Source organism: Nansenia antarctica (assembly GCF_963989245.1).
Source record: "Nansenia antarctica genome assembly, chromosome: 1".
Taxonomy (NCBI): Eukaryota; Metazoa; Chordata; class Actinopteri; order Argentiniformes; family Microstomatidae; genus Nansenia; species Nansenia antarctica.
The window spans coordinates 305,001-325,000 of NC_137674.1; the positions used below are offsets into that span (position 1 = coordinate 305,001).

Sequence of the window (20,000 nt, forward strand, 5' to 3'; positions counted from 1 at the left end):
AATTTAGATATCTGGCTAACTCTACTCTCCTAACACTGCTGATTCACTGTGCGTTATTGCCTATGATGCCATCAAGAATGCTTCTTGTTACATTCCAAAATCACTATCTGCCCAAGTCATCTCTTTGACATAGGGCATTTTTGACACAACATACAAAGATGGCTCGGCTGACCACAAGTGAAGCTTGACTTAGGCAATGGACCTATCGCTAAGCCACGCCCCAAAATAGAAATTGTCCAATCATATCACAGCAAAAGTCACTGCAGGCAGAAAACTCGGACAAACAACTCGCTAATATCTGATGGTGAAAAGCTTCTATCTAGACGAAATATTCTTGTCATCTTTTAAAAAACATGTCTATTACTTGCTGTGGTAAATCAGAAATCAGAAATGTGCCAACTGCCGCCGCCATTGTAAGTCATTGAATGTCATTCAGTCACGGTCGGTCAGTCTGTCACTGTCAGTGAAGCGTTGTTTGTTTGTCCGAGTTTTCAAAGGGGGCGTGGCTTAGCGATAGGTCCATTATGCTACGAGGCTAACGGTATGATACATTCTCTTACATGTTTGTTGTTCTATCTGTTCTCCCTGTCCCCCCTCCAGCCTGACGTTCTCGTGCGACGGCCACCACCTCTACACGGCCAACAGCGAGGGCACGGTGATGGCCTGGTGCCGGAGGGACCAGCAGCGTATGAAGCTGCCCATGTTCTACTCCTTCCTCAGCAGCTACGCCGCCGGCTGACCATCGCCCTCCTTCTGGAACCTTCCTGGACTCTGCTACACAGATCTCACCACTCAAGCCTTTCCATGAGCAGTCCCCTTCCCTCCCGCGAGGAGATGGAAGTGTCAGCATGCTCCAGACACCAGACAGCCCCCCTCCCCGCCCCCCAATACCCCTACCCCCCCGTCAATCTAAAGCCATTCCCCCCCCCATCCCAGACTGCAGACTCAACCAAGAGCCGCTCGAAGCATTAAGCAATGATATGAAAATAGTATTATGTGTATATACTTAAAGATATATTGAAGTCGGAATCGGGAGGGCAGGATGAATTTAAGATATAGGCATGGAGGTTGCCATGGAATCTTTTTTCCGTTTGGCGTTTTTAAGTGTTTTGTTTTTGTTTATTTGATTGTTTTTTTTGTTTTTTGTTGGTCTTTTACTTTTTTGAATGTTTTAGTTTGGTTCCTGTGTGATGGATCTTAACTCTGGATCTGGTTGCTGGTGTTGAGTTGGACTTTTCCCTGTAAGCTGCTAATGTCTGCTGGAGTCAGACCAGACATCTGAAGGCCTGTCTCTCTTCCTCAGACCTGCATCTGTATCTGCATGTGTCGCCTGACCCTAACACACACACACACACACACACACACACACACACACACACACACACACACACACACACACACACACACACACACATTTCACACACACACACACACACTTCACACACACACACACACACACACACACACACACACACTTCACACACACACACACACACACACACACACACACACACACACACACACTTCACACACACACACACACACACACACACACTTCACACACACACACTTCACACACACACACACACACACACACACACACTTCACACACACACACACACACTACACACACACACACACACACACACACACACATTTCACACACACACACACACACTTCACACACACACACACACACACACACACACACACACACTTCACACACACACACACACACACACACACACACACACACACACACACTTCACACACACACACACACACACACACACTTCACACACACACACTTCACACACACACACACACACACACACACACACTTCACACACACACACACACACGCACACACTTCACACACACACACACACACTTCACACACACACACACATTTCACACACACACACACACACACACATTTCACACACACACACACACACACACACTTCACACACACACACACACACACTTCACACACACACACACACAAACAGAGTGTACCTTAGAAAGCACGTCCCCACAGATGGGGCTGAGGTCCTCCTCTCCTCTCCTGTCAGGTCAGACGTGAACAGCGTGTGTGTGCAGGCGCCCCAGTCCTGGGTCAGTTCTGGGTCAGTCCTGGGTCAGTCCTGGGTCAGTTCTGGGTCAGTCCTGGGTCAGTTCTGGGTCAGTCCTGGGTCAGTTCTGGGTCAGTTCTGGGTCAGTTCTGGGTCAGTCCTGGGTCAGTCCTGGGTCAGTTCTGGGTCGACAGGGACACAGTTTGGCAGGTGGTTTGGCCATGTTGAGGATTTGATACGCCCTACCTACTCCTGCATGCTGGAGTGAAGAGGACTCTAGTCAGGCAGACTCTTGTTGAGTGTGTCTGTAAACTCAGGAGCATTAATGTTCCTTTACTCAAGCCTGCCTTTGTTTCACTTTGAACCTTGTTTCTTCCTCAATGTGGTTTGTTTTTTTTGCTTTGAACTTTAGATTGTTGGCCTAGAGAGAGTTTGGCCCCCACTGCAGCCTCCTCCTTACTTCTTTTTCGACAGTCATCTTATTCATTATCAATGAAAGCTGGAGAAAGCAGTCTCAGCTTTGCTCTTCTGTTATTGGAACTTCTTTGTTTTTCTTTGTGTTTTACTGTCCTCAGACGTTTGCCTCTCCTCCCATCTGCACCTGAGCCATGAGTTCACTGTCTGCCTCTCCTCCCATCTGCACCTGAGCCAAGAGTTCACTGTCTGCTCTCCTCCCATCTGCACCTGAGCCAAGAGTTCACTGTCTGCTCTCCTCCCATCTGCACCTGAGCCAAGAGTTCACTGTCTGCTCTCCTCCCATCTGCACCTGAGCCATGAGTTCACTGTCTGCTCTCCTCCCATCTGCACCTAAGCCAAGAGTTCACTGTCTGCTCTCCTCCCATCTGCACCTGAGCCAAGAGTTCACTGTCTGCTCTCCTCCCATCTGCACCTGAGCCAAGAGTTCACTGTCTGCTCTCCTCCCATCTGCACCTGAGCCAAGAGTTCACTGTCTGCTCTCCTCCCATCTGCATCTGAGCCTTGAGTTCACTGTCTGCTCTCCTCCCATCTGCACCTGAGCCAAGAGTTCACTGTCTGCTCTCCTCCCATCTGCACCTGAGCCAAGAGTTCACTTTCTGCTTGCTGCTGAAACGCATTTGGGGGTCAAATCAACAGGAGAGAAGAAAATAAGAAAGCAATTGAAATTGAAACCAGCATTGTTGACATAATATATGTTTATAAATAAATATATATCAATATGTGTTTCGTTCTAGTCCAGAGAAGGAGCGACTACCTGGCTTCTGTCTTCCAGAGGACAGAGACCAGAGACCAGAGGACAGAGCTCGTATGTGCAGGGAGGGCCATCACATCCAGACCAGAGGGCTGTAGGGCTATAGGGCTGTAGTAGGAGTCCCCTCCTCCACTAGTGAGGTGTAGACCAGGGGGGGGGCAGGGCAGGGCAGGGCTGTCGTAGGGGTCCCCTCCTCCACTAGTGAGGTGTAGACCAGGGGGGGGGCAGGGCTGTCGTAGGGGTCCCCTCCTCCACTAGTGAGGTGTAGGCCAGGGGGGGGGGCAGGGCTGTCGTAGGGGTCCCCTCCTCCACAGCCTCCCTGCTAACAGGCATTACAGCCCACCGCCCACCGCTGCTCATTACCTGCTCTGAATCAGTCATCTCATACTATTGAATTAGCGATCACCTACAAAATCAGGGGGATAAGTGTATAAGTCGACAAGCCCTCGTGTCACAATACACACTCCAACACTCCAGAATCATTTCATCATCAAGTTCTACATTCCTTCTAAGAATTCCTGCACTACAAGCATGTCTGATTATTGTTAGTTTGCCATGAGTGAAATGAAATGGGGAAAGGTCAAAGCACTTTTGAATAGGATTGGATCATTAACTGATCATTATATAGTATAAACTGTTGGGTAGCATTCAAGTTTACGTTGCCTTTGAGTTACCTACTGACAGCCCTCTCAAATTGTCTTACATTTCACAAATGTGAAAGGGAACAGCGTTTCTTAATAATTTCATGGATACTTAATTCCTTGCTTATTTGTTCAAGTAAGCTAGCATGACTTTATTTTATTTTATTAGACAGCCAGAATAGATAATGTGCTGTGACAGACAGGTATAAAAAGCAGGAAGATGTTTCTGATAGACTGCGCCAATTATGTTTACAATGGTCGCTTGCTTGCATCTGAATCATGTGTGTACTGTACTGTACATACATCTCCTACCTTGACTTTCTCCTCGATGAAATTGAACCTCTTGAATATTATGTGCACAGAGTATCACAGTTCCGACATTGCCAGAAGTAACATGAATGTTATTTGGTGAAAGCGGCACAATTACAGGGAGAAAATACTGAAAGTTAAAGACGTGATTTATGTTGTCTCTCAGAGAGAATGAAAGACATCTTGAAAGAGTGTTATTTTTGTTGTTGAATTGATTAAGATATGAATAATTTAAGGTTATCGTGTTATGTTACTTAAAGCTACCCCGTTCATTTGTCCTGATTGATGTGTTTGGCCTTTCTTGCTGCCCTTGTTATTTGATATCAAGACATGTTTTTTTTTCGTTTTGTATCTATGATTGGACAAACCAACCGGTATATAAATGCATCTATAAATATAAATATTTAAAGAAACTTCACGTGGGGTGTCAGCTATTTGCCAAAAATGTTCATCAGCTGATTCTCAATTTAAGAAATAACATTTTTTTATGTTTTGTTTCTGAGATTTGGTAGAATCTCTTATTAGTTGATCTTAGGTTTATCTATCTTAGTCATACAATCTTCCCCTTGGAGGAGGTCATTCAGGTGTCCTAAATCGTAATGGAATACAATTTGCCTGGATATGTGGGGTAGGCCTGATAAGGGGGGCCAAATATGATGATACCTCGCCACGAAGGGAAAGGTTTTGATTGATTGAAAACTTTATTAGAAGATTTGCAGAAGTAGGTACATGAAAGTACATATTACATACAAGGTCAACTAACAGGATAAAAACCCAAGAAAGCCACTGGCTTATTTCAATTGGGGTCCTTGATTCTCAATTCATCGTTACATGTAAGACAGACAAAAAAGCTAGTACTATCTACAAGATAATACAGACAAATAACTATTACTATCTACAAGATAAACACACATCCATCATGGGAAGAACAATACAACAAAACATAAGGTATGTACAGCGGGTAGGACAGGTGGGGACATACACCACAGGTGGGGGCGGGGGACAAAACACAAAGTATGTACAGTGGGGGACAAAACACAAAGTATGTACAGTGGGTAGTTCGGGTCTTTTAATCTGATTTTTGATTTAGAGGGTCCAGTTAGGTACTGTGTATGAGTGTTAACTCAGCATCACGGTTAACTCAGGTAGGTTTATATATATTATTATATTATTACCCTGGACCATCTGGGAGACCCAGTGATGTCAGGATGGCAGGGGGACCTCTCCTCTCCACGTCTCTGCAGTAATAAGACAAATGTGAAATGCGTCGGATGCCATCATCTCCCTCTGCATGTGGAGGAGAGGGGGGGGGGGAGGAGAGCTTTTTAAAAAATGTATTTTATCATCCTATTTCTAGCAAACCGTTTTTCTTTAAGACCCGAAATCCTGACCGCGTTCTGTGTTCCAGAGTGACAAAAGATGTGGCGTTTTATTTTTTTATTTTTTACAGTAGAGCGTTTCGGTCCTGAGTGGTTCTGCCCAGAGAGAGAGAGAGAGAGAGAGAGAGAGAGAGAGAGAGAGAGAGAGAGAGAGAGAGAGAGAGAGAGAGAGAGAGAGAGAGAGAGAGAGAGAGAGAGAGAGAGAGAGAGAGAGAGAGAGAGAGAGAGAGAGAGAGAGAGAGAGAGAGAGAGAGAGAGAGAGAGGTCTCCCCCAGCTACTGCGTAATAACCATCTCCCAGGCTCTCCACCGTGGTGCGTCTGCAGACCTGATCACCACACGGACATGCGTGACCGCCGCTGATATGAGTTATTGATATCTGATATCTGTGTTATTGATATCTGATATCTGTGTTATTGATATCTGACGTTTTCACCAAACCTCCTGGTCACATTCAGACTGAAGCGTTGCGGGGTTTCCTCCTCCATCGTTGTGAATCTGACAGATCTTCTTTGGGTGGAGTCAGACGGAATCCTCTGTACTGGAACCACAGACACATTTCAGGTGGGTTAACATCTCTGTCATATGCAACGGGTGAGCACTGATGTATGTACGTGTTTTCTAACGAAATATTGCAGGTTAAATAGTGTGTAAGGATCAGGGGGATCTGTTCCAGGCGGATAGGTTGAATTGAGGAATATCGCCTATAAATCAATCCCAGCCCAGCTGCCTGGGGGACGCAGGAACAGCAGTCAGATTTAGACACAGAGACTTTCATCTGATCCATCTGAATGATGATGACGTGTTTACTGTCGGGTAAATCAGGGTTAAACGGACGAACAGGCTCGGATACGGTGTCACTGTAAGAAGCTGTTTTGGGCGTATTCAGTGTTCAGTGTTTCACCCTGTAGAATGAATAGAATTGAAGAGCATTTGTCCGTTTTCTAGACTCCAACCCCACTGTTCAATATCACCTCCTTGTCCTGTGAACACTGTGTGACTCCGCTGCACATTGATACACTGGTGTTATTGTAGACAAAGGATCAGATCTACTAACTGATGTTTGCAAGAGAAATATCCTTTTCCTTTTCCCCAGACATGCAAGTTACAATGTGGCCTCTGTCACGTGACGCACGGGGCTGATATACATACAGCTCTGCTTATGGTGAGCAGGCTTGTGGCGCACGCGCATGCGTGCGCCACAAGCGCGAGAATCAAGGACCCCAATTGAAATAAGCCAGTGGCTTTCTTGGGTTTTTATCCTGTTAGTTGACCTTGTATGTAATATGTACTTTCATGTACCTACTTCTGCAAATCTTCTAATAAAGTTTTCAATCAATCAATCAATGCGCACTGTGTCCCCTCAGTCTAGCTATATCCCTGTTCCTTCATTAGTGACCAACCTCATCTATTGATCTGGACAGTAACAGTAAACATACATGTCACATACATGTCACAGTAACAGTAAACATACATGTCATTAGTGAGGAGGACTGTTAGGTGTTATGTATAGTAGCAGCAGAGATGTAAGGCAGTAAGGAGGTAAAGCTTTATTTATAGCACCTTTCATACAAGAAATGCAGCTCAAAGTGCTTTACAACAGGATACAAACATATACAAGCATATAAAAGCAGGGGAAGTACATAAAACAGTAAAAAGAAGGTTAAAATAAACAATAAAAGAAGAGAAACAAATGTAAGAAATAATTAGATAAAACATTAATATAAAATATTTAAGACTTGACTTCATGGAGAAAAAATAAATATAGATATATATAAGGAAGTGATTATCATGTAGTCTAACTAATGTAGCAGTTAGCTCTGCTCCAGGGTTTTGTGTGTAGGCCGCTGGTGACCAGAGCTATAAGCACTTCTGCCTCTCTGCAGACACACTATCCCACAACAGTGCAATTGAACAACAGAACAGGTATCACAAGCCAAACAGTGTAAATGTGTATTGTCATAAAGTGGATATATGAGAGTGGGAAGATGAGGTGAGATTTTAGATTAATTGAATCTGAAACCAATTCTAGAGGGTAAGTCTAGATGTAAAAGTGCTTGAATACAGTCGAATATGTGTCAGGAGACAGGGGGAGAGTCAGGGGAAGGGCTGGACCCAGATGCCATTTCCAGTCTGCAGCACCAGATGAGCAAAAACATCTTGATTGACAGGACAAAGCACTGTCCACTGTCCATTGGCTGCTGAAAAGAAATTCTAGGGAAAAATGCATAATTAAAAAAAAAACGGATCCTCCAGAGATAAGGGCGTCTGATCTAAACGGTTCTGGCCCTCCAATGACTCATCCCAGGCTGGTAGGGAATCCACCTGAGGGCCGAAGCTCATGGTAGGGTTAGGGCCACCTGAGGGCTGAATCCACCTGAGGGCTGAATCCACCTGAGGGCTGAATCCACCTGAGGGCTGAATCCACCTGAGGGCTGAATCCACCTGAGGGCTGAATCCACCTGAGGGCTGAATCCACCTGAGGGCTGAATCCACCTGAGGGCTGAATCCACCTGAGGGCTGAATCCACCTGAGGGCTGAATCCACCTGAGGGCTGAATCCACCTGAGGGCTGAATCCACCTGAGGGCTGAATCCACCTGAGGGCTGAATCCACCTGAGGGCTGAATCCACCTGAGGGCTGAATCCACCTGAGGGCTGAATCCACCTGAGGGCTGAATCCACCTGAGGGCTGAATCCACCTGAGGGCTGAATCCACCTGAGGGCTGAATCCACCTGAGGGCTGAATCCACCTGAGGGCTGAATCCACCTGAGGGCTGAATCCACCTGAGGGCTGAATCCACCTGAGGGCTGAATCCACCTGAGGGCTGAATCCACCTGAGGGCTGTGATGCTTTGTGGCATAACACACATTTATTGGCTCCATAACTCTTGTTGTGCTTTTTACACAACAACAACAACAGGAACACCATGAAGGACGGCATCGCCAACAACAGCACCGCCAGCATCTCCCAGGCCAGGAAAGCTGTGGAGCAGCTGAAGATGGAGGCCTGTATGGACAGGATAAAGGTACTTGTGTTTGTTAACACTAGAACAGTCGTGCCTTTTTACCTACTAAAAGAGCTGCCCCCACTAGTTGGCCGCTTGTAAATTAGCCTGCTACCTACACAGAAAAAAGTCTAAATAGCTTCATACTAGCTTATCCTGATGAGATTTTGAAAATGTAAGGATACTGGGTGGTAGAACGCACATATCTAGGAAAAGTCATGAAAGGAGGGTCCTGAAATTTGACCGAGTGCAAAGATAGAACATTTTTCTTTACTCACAGCTGTTCTAGCGTTAAGGAATGTATGTGTGAGGCTGTGCTGTGTGTGTGTGTGTGTGTGTGTGTGTGTGTGTGAGGCTATGCTGTGTGTTTCTCCATTTGAACATGTGTAAGCAAGGTCAGGCCAGGTGGCCTTCTGCAGATTTAGAACAAACACTGTCTTTCATAAGTACATAAGTACCCTGAGTAAGATTACTAGCGGGTAGTATCACATGTGCATGACGCTATGTACCTTTGAGCTCGTGCATGGGTGAGTGTATGTATGTGTGTGTGTGTGTGTGTGTGTGTGTGTGTGTGTGTGTGTGTGTGTGTGTGTGTGTGTGTGTGTGTGTGTGTGGGTGCCTTTCCCTTTTCATAGCTGCAGTCATGTGAAAAAGATAGGACACCCTGTGAAAACCGTTGTCTTTTTCAACATATTTAAAGATTTATATGAAAGACATTTGATCTTCATTTCAACAATATTGAGAGATGGTGGTAGTATAACTAAACAAATAAAACAGAAAAAACATTTATTACTACTTAAAATGGCTACATTTAGAATCAAGTGCACCACATTAGGTACAAATGATTAGAACATTGTTAGAGACGATTTTGGAGTAGCCTGCAACGTTTAGTTTGGTTTGCTCTTGATTGTTGAAGTCAGTGGTATCACCATGTCCAGATCAACAGAGCTCTCGGAGGCCTTCAGAAGACAGGTTGTAGATGTGTTAAGAGTCTGGGAAGGGATTTAAAAAGATCCAAACAATTAGAAATCAGCCATTCCGCTGTCTGGAAAATAATTTACAAGTGGAGAACATTTAAAACAAATGTCAACATGGCCAGGTCAGGCTGTCCTAGCAAGTTCTGCCCAAGAACAGACAGCAAGATGCACTATATGGACAAAAGTATTGGGACACCAGAACATCACACCCATATGTGCTTGTTGAACTTCTCATTCCAAAACCACGGGCATTAATATGGAGTTGGCCCCACCTTTACTGCTATAGCTATAACAGCTCTCTTCTGAGAAGGTTTTCCATTAGATTTTGGAACATGGTTGCGGGGATTCGCTCCCATTCAGCCACAAGAGCATTAATGAGGTCGGCCACTGATGTTGGGCGAGAAGGACTGGCTCGCAGTCGGCGTTCCAATTCATCCCAAAGGTGTTGGATGGGGTTGAGGTCAGAGCTCTGTGTGCAGGCCAGTCAAGTTCTCCCAGATCAAACTCGGCAAACCATGTCATTATGGACCTCACTTTGTGCATGGGGGCATTGTCATGCTGAAAACAGGAAAGGGCCTTCCCCAAACTGTTGCCACAAAGTTGGAAGCAGACAATTCTCTAGAATCACATTGTATGCTGCAGCATTAAGATTTCCCTTCACTGGAACTAAGGGGCCCAAACCATGACAACAGCCCCAGACCATAATTATGTCCAAATACTTTTGTCCATATAGTGTACTTAAAGAAGTCTCCAACAATGCTAAAATGTCATCACGGGACCTACTGGTAGTTCTTGCCACAGTTCATGTCAAAGTACATACGTCTACCATCAGAAAGAGACGCACAAGTTAGATTGTCATGGGAGGTGTGCAAGGAGGAAACCCTTGTGTCAAAAACATAAATCAGGGCAAGATGTTGCCACAGAACACCTAGACAAACACCAGGACTTCTGGAACAATGTGCTTTGGACAGATGAATCCAACGTTGAATTATTTGGGCACAGTACCAGAAGACATGTCTGGCGCAAACCAAAGACAGAGTTTGAGCGCAAGAACCTCCTACCAACTGTGAAGCATGCGTGTGGAAATGTCCTGGTTTGGGGCTGCTTTGCCTGGCCAGCTCACCATCATAGAATCCACTTTTTAATTGTATCAGAGGGTGCTTGAGGAAAATGTGAGATCATCTGTCCAAATATTTAAGCTGAAGAGGATGTGGACCATGTAACATGACATTGACCAAACACATTCCAGTAATTCCACCAAGGAATGGTTCAAAGGAAATAAATGGAGAGTTCTGGAATGACCTAGTCAATGCCCGAATCTTAATCCTATTGATGCTGTGGGGAGATTTGAAACGGGCTGTGAATGCAAAACACTCCTCAAACATCAAGATTCTGCACGGAGGAGTGGGAAAAAAACTTTCTCCCAGTCGATGTCAGAGAGTGGTAGACGGTTATAGGAAACATCTAATTGAGGTTATTTTAGCCAAAGGGGGCGATAACCGGTTAGGGTGTCCTAACTTTTCCCTCAGTAGGAATTGGCATCTTTGTTCATTTTTTCTTAAATAAATAATAACAATGTTACATTTTCATTGTTTTTGGTTGAATTACATCACCTTCATCTATAGATATTGTTTGAAAGAAGATCATATATTGTCCATATTTCTTAAAATAGAAGTATTTCATGGGGTGCCCTAATTTTTTCACGTGTGTTTTTAGTTTTTCATATATTTCATATAGCGTGAATTTCTTTTCTGAGTGGGGCAGTCCCCACTCATATTTTTTCTTTTATTGACGGATACAGTAGAGATTTAGACAGGAAGGATGGGTGAGAGAGAGAGAGGAGGGATGACATGCAGGACACGTCCACGACCGGAATCGAACCGGGAACCCTGCGGTTACAACAACGCATTTCTTTTATTTACCTCTTATTTCTTTTTATTATTACTACTCGATCTTTTCAGTTTGTAAAGCGTCTTTGAGGGTCTGTGAAAAGCACTATATAAGTCTAATGTATTATTATTATTATTGTTATTATATGTTGGTCAAACTCTCGCAATAAAATGACCCTCTGCATTACAGTAATAAGGCCATAAGTCCTTCTCTCTCTTGTACATCAGACATGACGACCCATAGACACAGAGTGACCAGCCCTCCTTAGAGCACCATGACAGTGGACTAGCCCTCCATAGACACAGAGTGACTCTGTTCTACTGTAATCGAATCAGAAAACATCATAAATATACGAAGAGGAGGATGTCGTTTTTCTTCTTTTACCCACCTAGATACCCAACATAGAACAGAAAAGTCAGATCAGATCCGATACCCTAACCCTAACCCGATACGAGGACGAAAGCTTTAGACGAACGTGTCACAAATGTCACAAAATCAACCCCTTGAGATGTTTACGATGGGATGATGGAGGAGGTGTTGAAATGGAAATTATAAGTTGACCCCTCTTTTACCTTTTCGTTCGGTGTTGAAAACACAACCACGCTACCGATCTGTGAACCTCAGAGCTGTATGCTCCTCATGTGTTCAGAGAATGACTGCCCTGGAGCCTAGGAGCCGTGTGCTCAGCATTATACAGTCCTGGATCGCTGCCATTCTGCATCATTCTCACTCAGCATACCGAAAGGTCATCTATACGAAAAACCTCCTTTGCTGCTGTAGATAAGGATATAAATAAATAATTATCCTTCCTTAACTTCCTGGGGTTTTGAAGCCTGCGGGTTGCATATTGAAGTTCCTCTGTTTGAAGAGTCTCTGTCAAGAACTCTTCGTCCTGGACTTTACTTTGGTAAATAAATTAGAAATGGACTGACTTATATAGCGCCTTATTCCAACGGCCTCTCATTCACACAGACATTCACACACCAATGGCGGCAAGCTACCATGCAAGGCGCCGGTCGTTGCTCATTGGGAGCAATTTGCGGTTCAGTGTCTTGCCCAAGGACACTTCGACATGTGGCCAGTCGGGGCTCGAACCGCCGATCTGCCAACCTTGAGGTCATTAGACGCCGACTCTACCTCCTGCGCCACAGCCGCCCCCCCCCACTATGCTGTTTGGCAAAGTAACTCTTTTCCTACATCTGTCTGATCTGAATGTGTAGGGGAGCCAACTCCAGTCCCCTCCAAATCACTGAGAGGACCAGACACACTAGACCCCCCCGGCCCCCCCACAGTGGAGAGTACGTCTCCTCTTCTCTCTTTTATGTATGTTCCCGGAGAGCAAGAGACAGAGAGGTCGGCAGAAGAGACCGGGGCACGAGGGAGATATAGATATATTAAGTAAGGAGTTGAGGAGAGGGACAGAGGGACACAAAGAGACAGAGAGAGAGAGAGAGAGAGAGAGAGAGAGAGAGAGAGAGAGAGAGAGAGAGAGAGAGAGACAGAGAGACAGAGAGACAGAGAGACAGAGAGAGAAAAGGAGATAGGGGGACGAGGACTCCCTCTGCTGATCTACTAAATCTAATTAAGGAGTGGGACTGACGAGGGACAGGGACTGCATCAGTGTCTGGGAGGCTGATTGAGAGATTGCAGTGCTCATTAATTGCTCAATTAGACAGAGGAATATGATCTGTGCTAATTAGAAGGGCTCTCCTTCCGTCACAGTGTAGACTGAAATCACAGCCAGTCGGCTTCTGACGACATGGAGCTACCGTTGTGGATTTGATGATGATGTCATCGCCAGCACGATGCGCTGCCTCTTGTTTTCCAGGAAGTACTTCTTCCTCTTTCGTTCTTCCTTTCGTTCTTTGTTTTCCGCAAAAGCAGTTTAGTTTATTTGGCAAACTGACTATTATAACTTTTTGAATCTGAAAATCTACTCACAAACATGTATAACGTGTGAGCCTTACCTCAAATTAAAAATGATGAAAACATTAACATTTCGGCACCCCTAGTGATATTTTTTTTTAGACAGGACGATGGGATATGTAGTTCTCTAGCGAGGGAACACGTGGGTCAACAGCACTGGGATGAGGGCAGTAGCTTTGGCCTACACATCCCAGAATCCCCCTGGGTTTCCTCCTGTACAGCTGCTCATCACCTCTCTTGCTGGGTTACTTATGGAGCTGTTTTAGTGCCAGTGTGACGGGGTGTATCTTTTCTCCGTTACACCAGCAGAAATTGAATTGTATTTGACTGATTGAATTGTATTCAATTCAGTTTTCATTATTTTAATTCAGTTTTCAAATTCAGTTTCTCTAAATACAATTCGTTTTTTCTCAAAATACAATTCAGTTCTCAAAATACAATTCGTTTTTCTCAAAATACGAGTTCAGTTTTAGAGGCACTCATCCGGGGACTCTGGGCTAGGTAGAATAATAGAGCACCGATTCTAACTCCCATCCCTCCCATCCGACGTCGTTGGAGAAAAGTAATGAAATAAGCAATGTGTGTCCTTTCAGTAGTCTGTCTCCAGAGCAGTCACACGTCATCTCCCTGTCATCAGAACGATCACGTCCCCTGTTGGGTGATAGAAGTGTAGAACTTTGACTGGCAGTCAATGTAAATTTGTGGTCTTTACTACTTTAATCCGATAAAATAAGAAAACTGTATCGCTTTTTAGATATTAGGATCTCAAATCCGATGGCCAGTCAGGCAAACAATTATATAGGCCTAGTGTCGTTGCCGATCAATGATCGACGTCGTTATATGGAGAACATTTATGAAATAGGCAGTGTGTCCTTTCAGTCTGCCTCCATCCATGTGGATGAACCACCCGACCCAAAGGCCTGAGGTGTTGTAGGGGGGTAGCCTATTTAGAATAACAGGCTAATGGGTTTATTGTGAGTTTACTTTGATTGTTTGTTTATTGCCTTGATCACCGTATTGAGAAGGCATATGGTTATGGGGGGTGATATTGCAAGGTAATTTAAGCACCTGCGCATCTTGCATGGCGGTAGTGGAGAGAGAGGGGAGCGATGTATTTTTGTTGACCGCATTATACGCATATTCTATACGCATTGTTTGTTATTTTTCTGGGTTTGATCGCTTATGGATTATTTTTGTATGTCGCCAAGTTTGATTGTTCTATTCAATAAATGCTCTAAAACGTAATTTTCATCTCAGCGGATTGTTTGGCACGTCATACAATTACCAGCCCAGACCCTGCTGGCGTCTCTCAGCGACTTTTAACTTTTGGCTCTATCTATCTATCTCGCTACAGGTGTCATAACCCTAACCCATATCCTGTCATATAAAAGTACCTTATTGAATCTCCAGGTAATGTATTTCTGACATCCATCACTTTTGCTGTCGTTAAGATCAGGGCTCTCAAGTCTCACGTATTGGGCGTAAGACACACGCGGCGTGTGAGCGGGTGAACGGGTTGAAATGCGTGTGTCTCGCGCCCAATGCGTGAGACTTGAGAGCCCTGAGTTAAGATACTTTATTTTTCTGTTTGGTAGTCCTGTAGTCTTGGTTGTAGTCTTGGTTGTCCAATGTGACACTTGCCCTCCTCCACCGGCCCTAGTTTTGGATCTAGCTTGCTGTTCATTATTTTCATGATAAATCGTAGCTACCTAGCTATAACATCTTCATATGCACCATACAGACTAAATACTGATTAACAGTAGGCTACTTTGGCAAATGCCCATTGTAAGTAAGTAAAGCTTTATTTATACAGCACCTTTCATACAAGAAATGCAGCTCAAAGTGCTTGAACAGATTTATTCATTATCCTATCTTAAGAAAACTAATGTAACACTCTCATCTGGGGATTTACACGGCAAATCAAATGAAGAACTACAAATCCCTGATGACAGGGAGATGACGTATGACTGCTCTGATGAATCAACCCCTATGTCATCAATTTTCTGTATATAACGACACTATATAATAGTTTGCCTAACTGGCCATCGGATTTGGGCTCCTAATATCTAAAAAGCACTACGGTTTTCTTATTTTATCGGATTAAAGTAGCAAAGACCAGAAATTTCCATTGACCGCCAGTCAAACTTCTACACTTCTATCACCCAAAAAGGGGCGTGGACATGACGGGAGAGCAAAGTACCCGGATGCGTTGCTCTTATGAATTCGGATGGGAGGGATTAGAATCGGTGATCTATTATTCTACCTAGCCCAGAGTCCCCGGATGAGTGCCTCTAAAACTGAACTCGTATTTTGAGTAAAACTGAATTGTATTTTGAGAAAAAACGAATTGTATTTAGAGAAACTGAATTTGAAAACTTAATTAAAATAATGAAAACTGAATTGAATACAATTCAATCTGTCAAATACAATTCAGTTTGTGCTCAGATTCAATTCAATCTGTCAAATACAATTCAGATCTGTGAAATACAATTCAATTTGTGCTCATATTCAATTCAATCTGTCAAATACAATTCAATTTCTGATGGCACTAAAATAGCTCCATAGTTACGCCCCTATAACCTCCCACTCTGTCCAGCCTGACTGGCTCTGTTCATTCAAAACAAATAAACAGAGGAATATGTATTGATTTGATATATTTATTGACCAAAGTTCCCAGCTCTTGTCATGTAGCCTAGCCTAAACAGACATCTGTAGTTGAATACAGATTGGTGTGAGGAGGAGTGCGAGTGAACAGACACTACTTTGGCGAGACCAACCAATCACACCACCCTGAATGGTGGTGACCTACCTTGCATGCCTGATCATTTCTAATAAGAAGAAGAAGAAGAAGAAGAAGAAGAAGAATACATTAGACTTATATAGCGCTTTTCTAGACACTCAAAGACACTTTACAAACTGAAAAGATCGAGTAGTAAAATAAAAAGAACAACAAAAGAACAACAAAAGAAAAGAAAGTATAGGGGGTCTAACAAATTTTTTGATGACTAAATCTAAATCTAAGTGTCTTTGTAGGACAATCTACTCTGGATACTGCAATCACACCTAGATTTCAGGCGGAGAAGCGGCGAACAAGCAACACCGGCGTCCTCTCTAAACCGGCATTTTAAGTGTGTCTGTGTGTCTCTCCCCCTTCTTGTCTCACCACCACAGGTGTCGAAGGCGGCCGCAGACCTGATGGCGTACTGTGATGCCCACATACGTGAGGACCCCCTCATCGTGCCCGTGCCCGCCTCCGAGAACCCCTTCCGGGAGAAGAAGTTCTTCTGCACCATCCTCTGATGCCCACCAGGGGGTGGTAGAGCAGCACAGGTGGAGGCGTGGCGTTTGCTTGGCATCTCTGTCTGTCACCACACCTGAAAGCTACTGGCCAATCGGCAGTTGAGTTGAGTTTTGCCAGGTGAACACTCTGTTGTTGTTGGTCAACTCTGTCCTGGTGGCTGAGGGTTGGGGGGGGGCCCGTGTCATGTCTCATTTAATAGGTTTGTTAATGCTTTGTTATTAGCGAACAGGCTTGCTCAGTGCTTAATAAGATGAGAGATGTTTTTTTTAAAATGTGTTTTTTGTTTTGTTTTGTTTTTTGGTTATGCTAGATTATTACATGCCTTGGTAAACTAAAACTGTGTGAAGCCCAGTATTTTATAAAGTCTTTAATAAACATCGGTGCCACTCTCCGTTTCCCGTACCTGAGGACCTGAGGAATTCTTGACTGTCCGTTCCATGTCCATCCCTCAGTAACCAACAGGATGACATCATCACACCCTCTCAAACCTCCCATGTGTTGATACACAAGTTGCAGACCCATAATGCATTGCACAGTACATTTGTTATGTTCACGAAGAATATAAACTTCTAATTTAACAATATTCATAAGATGATTCAGATGATAAGCACATTTTTTTTTTGTAAGAAGTCAGAAAATCTGTTGCTACCTGTTTGGAGTCTGGGGGCACATGCAACGCCACCTTGAGGTTAAATTTGAGTTACATGTTGATAATGTGACGCTCAAGAATGTCTCAGGTCCCCCCCCCACTCCCCCACCCTACCCCCCCCCTCCTCCCCCCCCTCCTCCCCTCCCATGTTCAATTTACAGATCCAGTAATAAGAGAGATACAATGCCGTTTTTCATTTAGATTTGATAGTGATTTCACCTGTCACCTGACCTGACAGTGTTTTTACATTTTTGGAAGAGCATTCAATGTTGTAAGTTGTGTTCCTCTGATAATATTAGGATTAGGAGGTTGATTATGGTGTTTAATGAACTGCACACCTGTGAGGTTCAGTGTGTATTCAGTCTTTTGGGTTAAAGGATTTTGTGTTCCCCCTTTGTGTTCGGTGCACATCTGTTGTTTTCTATAAGTTCTACATTGTCAAATCTGTCCCAGCCCATTAACCCACCTGAGCCCCTACTGGCCAACTCATACTAGGTGATTAGAGGAGCAGGGTTGGGGGAGATAGGACAATGTGGGGGGAGGGGGGGGGGCAGCAAATAGTCCAGATAACCAAAAATTCAGCCACACATTTTTAGTGGTACCCAGTAAACAAAGAAGTCCAAAAGACGTCCTCAGGGAAGCCGGAAATGTGGGTTCAGATGACGTCTTTCTAGGACGTCCAGATGGACTACAGAAGACGATTACAAGATGTCCTAAAGACGTCATCTGGACGTCCTAGAAAGACGTCATCTGGACGTCCTAGAAAGACGTCATCTGGACGTCCTAGAAAGACGTCATCTGAACCCACATTTCCGGCTTCCCTGAGGACGTCTTTTGGACTCTTTGTTTACTGGGTATAATATCCATGTTACCGTAAACACAGTTTAGTTGCTGTCGGGGAAACAGAGAGACCTGGACAGTAACACTGCTTACTGCACACACGTATTATTATTATTATTATTATTATTATTATTATTATTATTATTATTATTATTATTATTGAGAATCTGGTATGCACTGTGCACAACAACAACCCACAAGTCAAGTAAACATATATTCCTGTGTGTGTGTCTGTGTGTGTGTGTCTGTGTGTGTGTGTGTGTCTGTGTGTGTGTGTGTGTGTGTGTGTGTGTGTGTGTGTCTGTGTGTGTGTGTGTGTGTCTGTGTGTGTGTGTGTGTGTGTGTGTGTGTCTGTGTGTGTGTGTGTGTGTGTGTGTGTGTCTGTGTGTGTCTGTGTGTGTGTGTGTGTGTGTGTGTGTGTGTGTGTGTGTGTGTGTGTCCACACACCGTGACCTCGTGAGTCCAAACCCATCCTACTGCATATGACCTCTTACTATTTCTGACAGCGTAGTTCATTGTTAACCACACGGATGCCGGTTGTGATGCTGCAGATCAACTGAAAACATTCGGCAAAAAGCAATCTGATGTCCTGAACATGTTCTACTATCTAGTACTCCTTCTTTACTTGTTTTTTCTGGGCATGTTTCCCTCCTGCCTGTCCTTGAATGAATGGCAAGGCCTTTGACCATAAAGCCCATCCAGAGGCCTGCATGTTTATCTACTCCTTTTGACGGCCTCCTCTGTTTTCTAAGAGGCTGCAGATCTTACAAGTATGTTACCAGTGCCAATTTCTGTGAGAGGAGCAGCCGTGTATTCTTTACACTGCCTTCCCACAGGCTTTTTTGGTTTGTTTAAAAAAAAAAAAGACAAAAAAAGCACAATGTCAAATGTTTCATTTATATGGTAGTTACTTGGCATTCGCTAACTTTTACAAAAAAATGAATCCTTATGACATTATGATTATGATTATGATTATTAGAACTATCTTTTGCACAGCACTGACTACCACATGATGTGTCGTGCTACTTAAGCTTGTATGATACTTAGCTTCGACCATTTATAAAAATGTACGATTATTGATACAGTGTGAGTATTTTTTAACAAAAACAAAGATTAAGGGTCGGTTTACATGTTATGATCCCTTTTATGGTTCAGGTTTTCTGCATCAACATTTTGAGTTCTGTAAAGATAAGATAAAGTGTCCACTTTTGTTCTAGGTACTTGAATAGGTATTCTCACTAGATAGCATATATACACGTTTCCTATAACGGTCACTGAAACAAAGAGATTGGGTTTGTACTCAGATCCTTCTCAAGCGTCGCTCTGTTTTAAGGTGTTTGTTCTGTCTAAATTACCTGAGATTTATCTCAGGGTGCTCCCACTCACCTCAGCTTAAGGGTGGGGACAAAACTTCACGTGAAATAAGGATTTCAAACATGAATTTTGCATGGGTTTATTTAATAGAGAACAGAGAAATTATCTGATGATATTGCCTCCTAAATCTACAGACTTATGGGTGCTTTTTTTGCACATGTATATTCTTGTAGAGGTCTGGATGTGTAGATATGTGCAGCTGTACAAATAAATAGTATTACCAGTACGTATTTGAACAAATTAATTGAAGGCTTTGTAAAACCCCTGGATCAAAACGATATTAAAGGAAGTGGCAACCCGAGTATTATGTCTCTCTGTTCAATTGTTTTTCAATAAAACATTTTTATTTGTATTGCAGTTGATGAATAATATAAAACACAATATAATGTGAAAGGTTGTTTTGTAG

The 20,000-nt window shown here is 43.7% G+C and overlaps 2 protein-coding genes across 2 annotated transcripts in view; both read left to right on the forward strand.

Annotated features, from left to right (window-relative positions):
- The window catches only part of lyst (lysosomal trafficking regulator), an 82,101-nt gene extending 81,280 nt beyond the window's left edge, over positions 1–821 (forward strand). The window contains exon 53 of the mRNA XM_080550410.1: positions 601–821. Coding sequence (XP_080406536.1) covers positions 601–739 — 139 coding nt within the window. The 3' untranslated portion in view covers positions 740–821. The remainder of the gene's footprint in view (positions 1–600) is intronic.
- Positions 822–8,559: 7,738 nt separating this feature from the next.
- gng4 (G protein subunit gamma 4) lies at positions 8,560–16,730 on the forward strand (the record flags this gene model as incomplete). Its single annotated transcript, XM_080547108.1, has 2 exons — positions 8,560–8,658; positions 16,602–16,730. 2 exons carry the CDS (start codon positions 8,560–8,562, stop codon positions 16,728–16,730), a joined length of 228 nt encoding a protein of 75 aa, XP_080403234.1.
- Between the last annotated feature and the right edge of the window lie 3,270 nt (positions 16,731–20,000).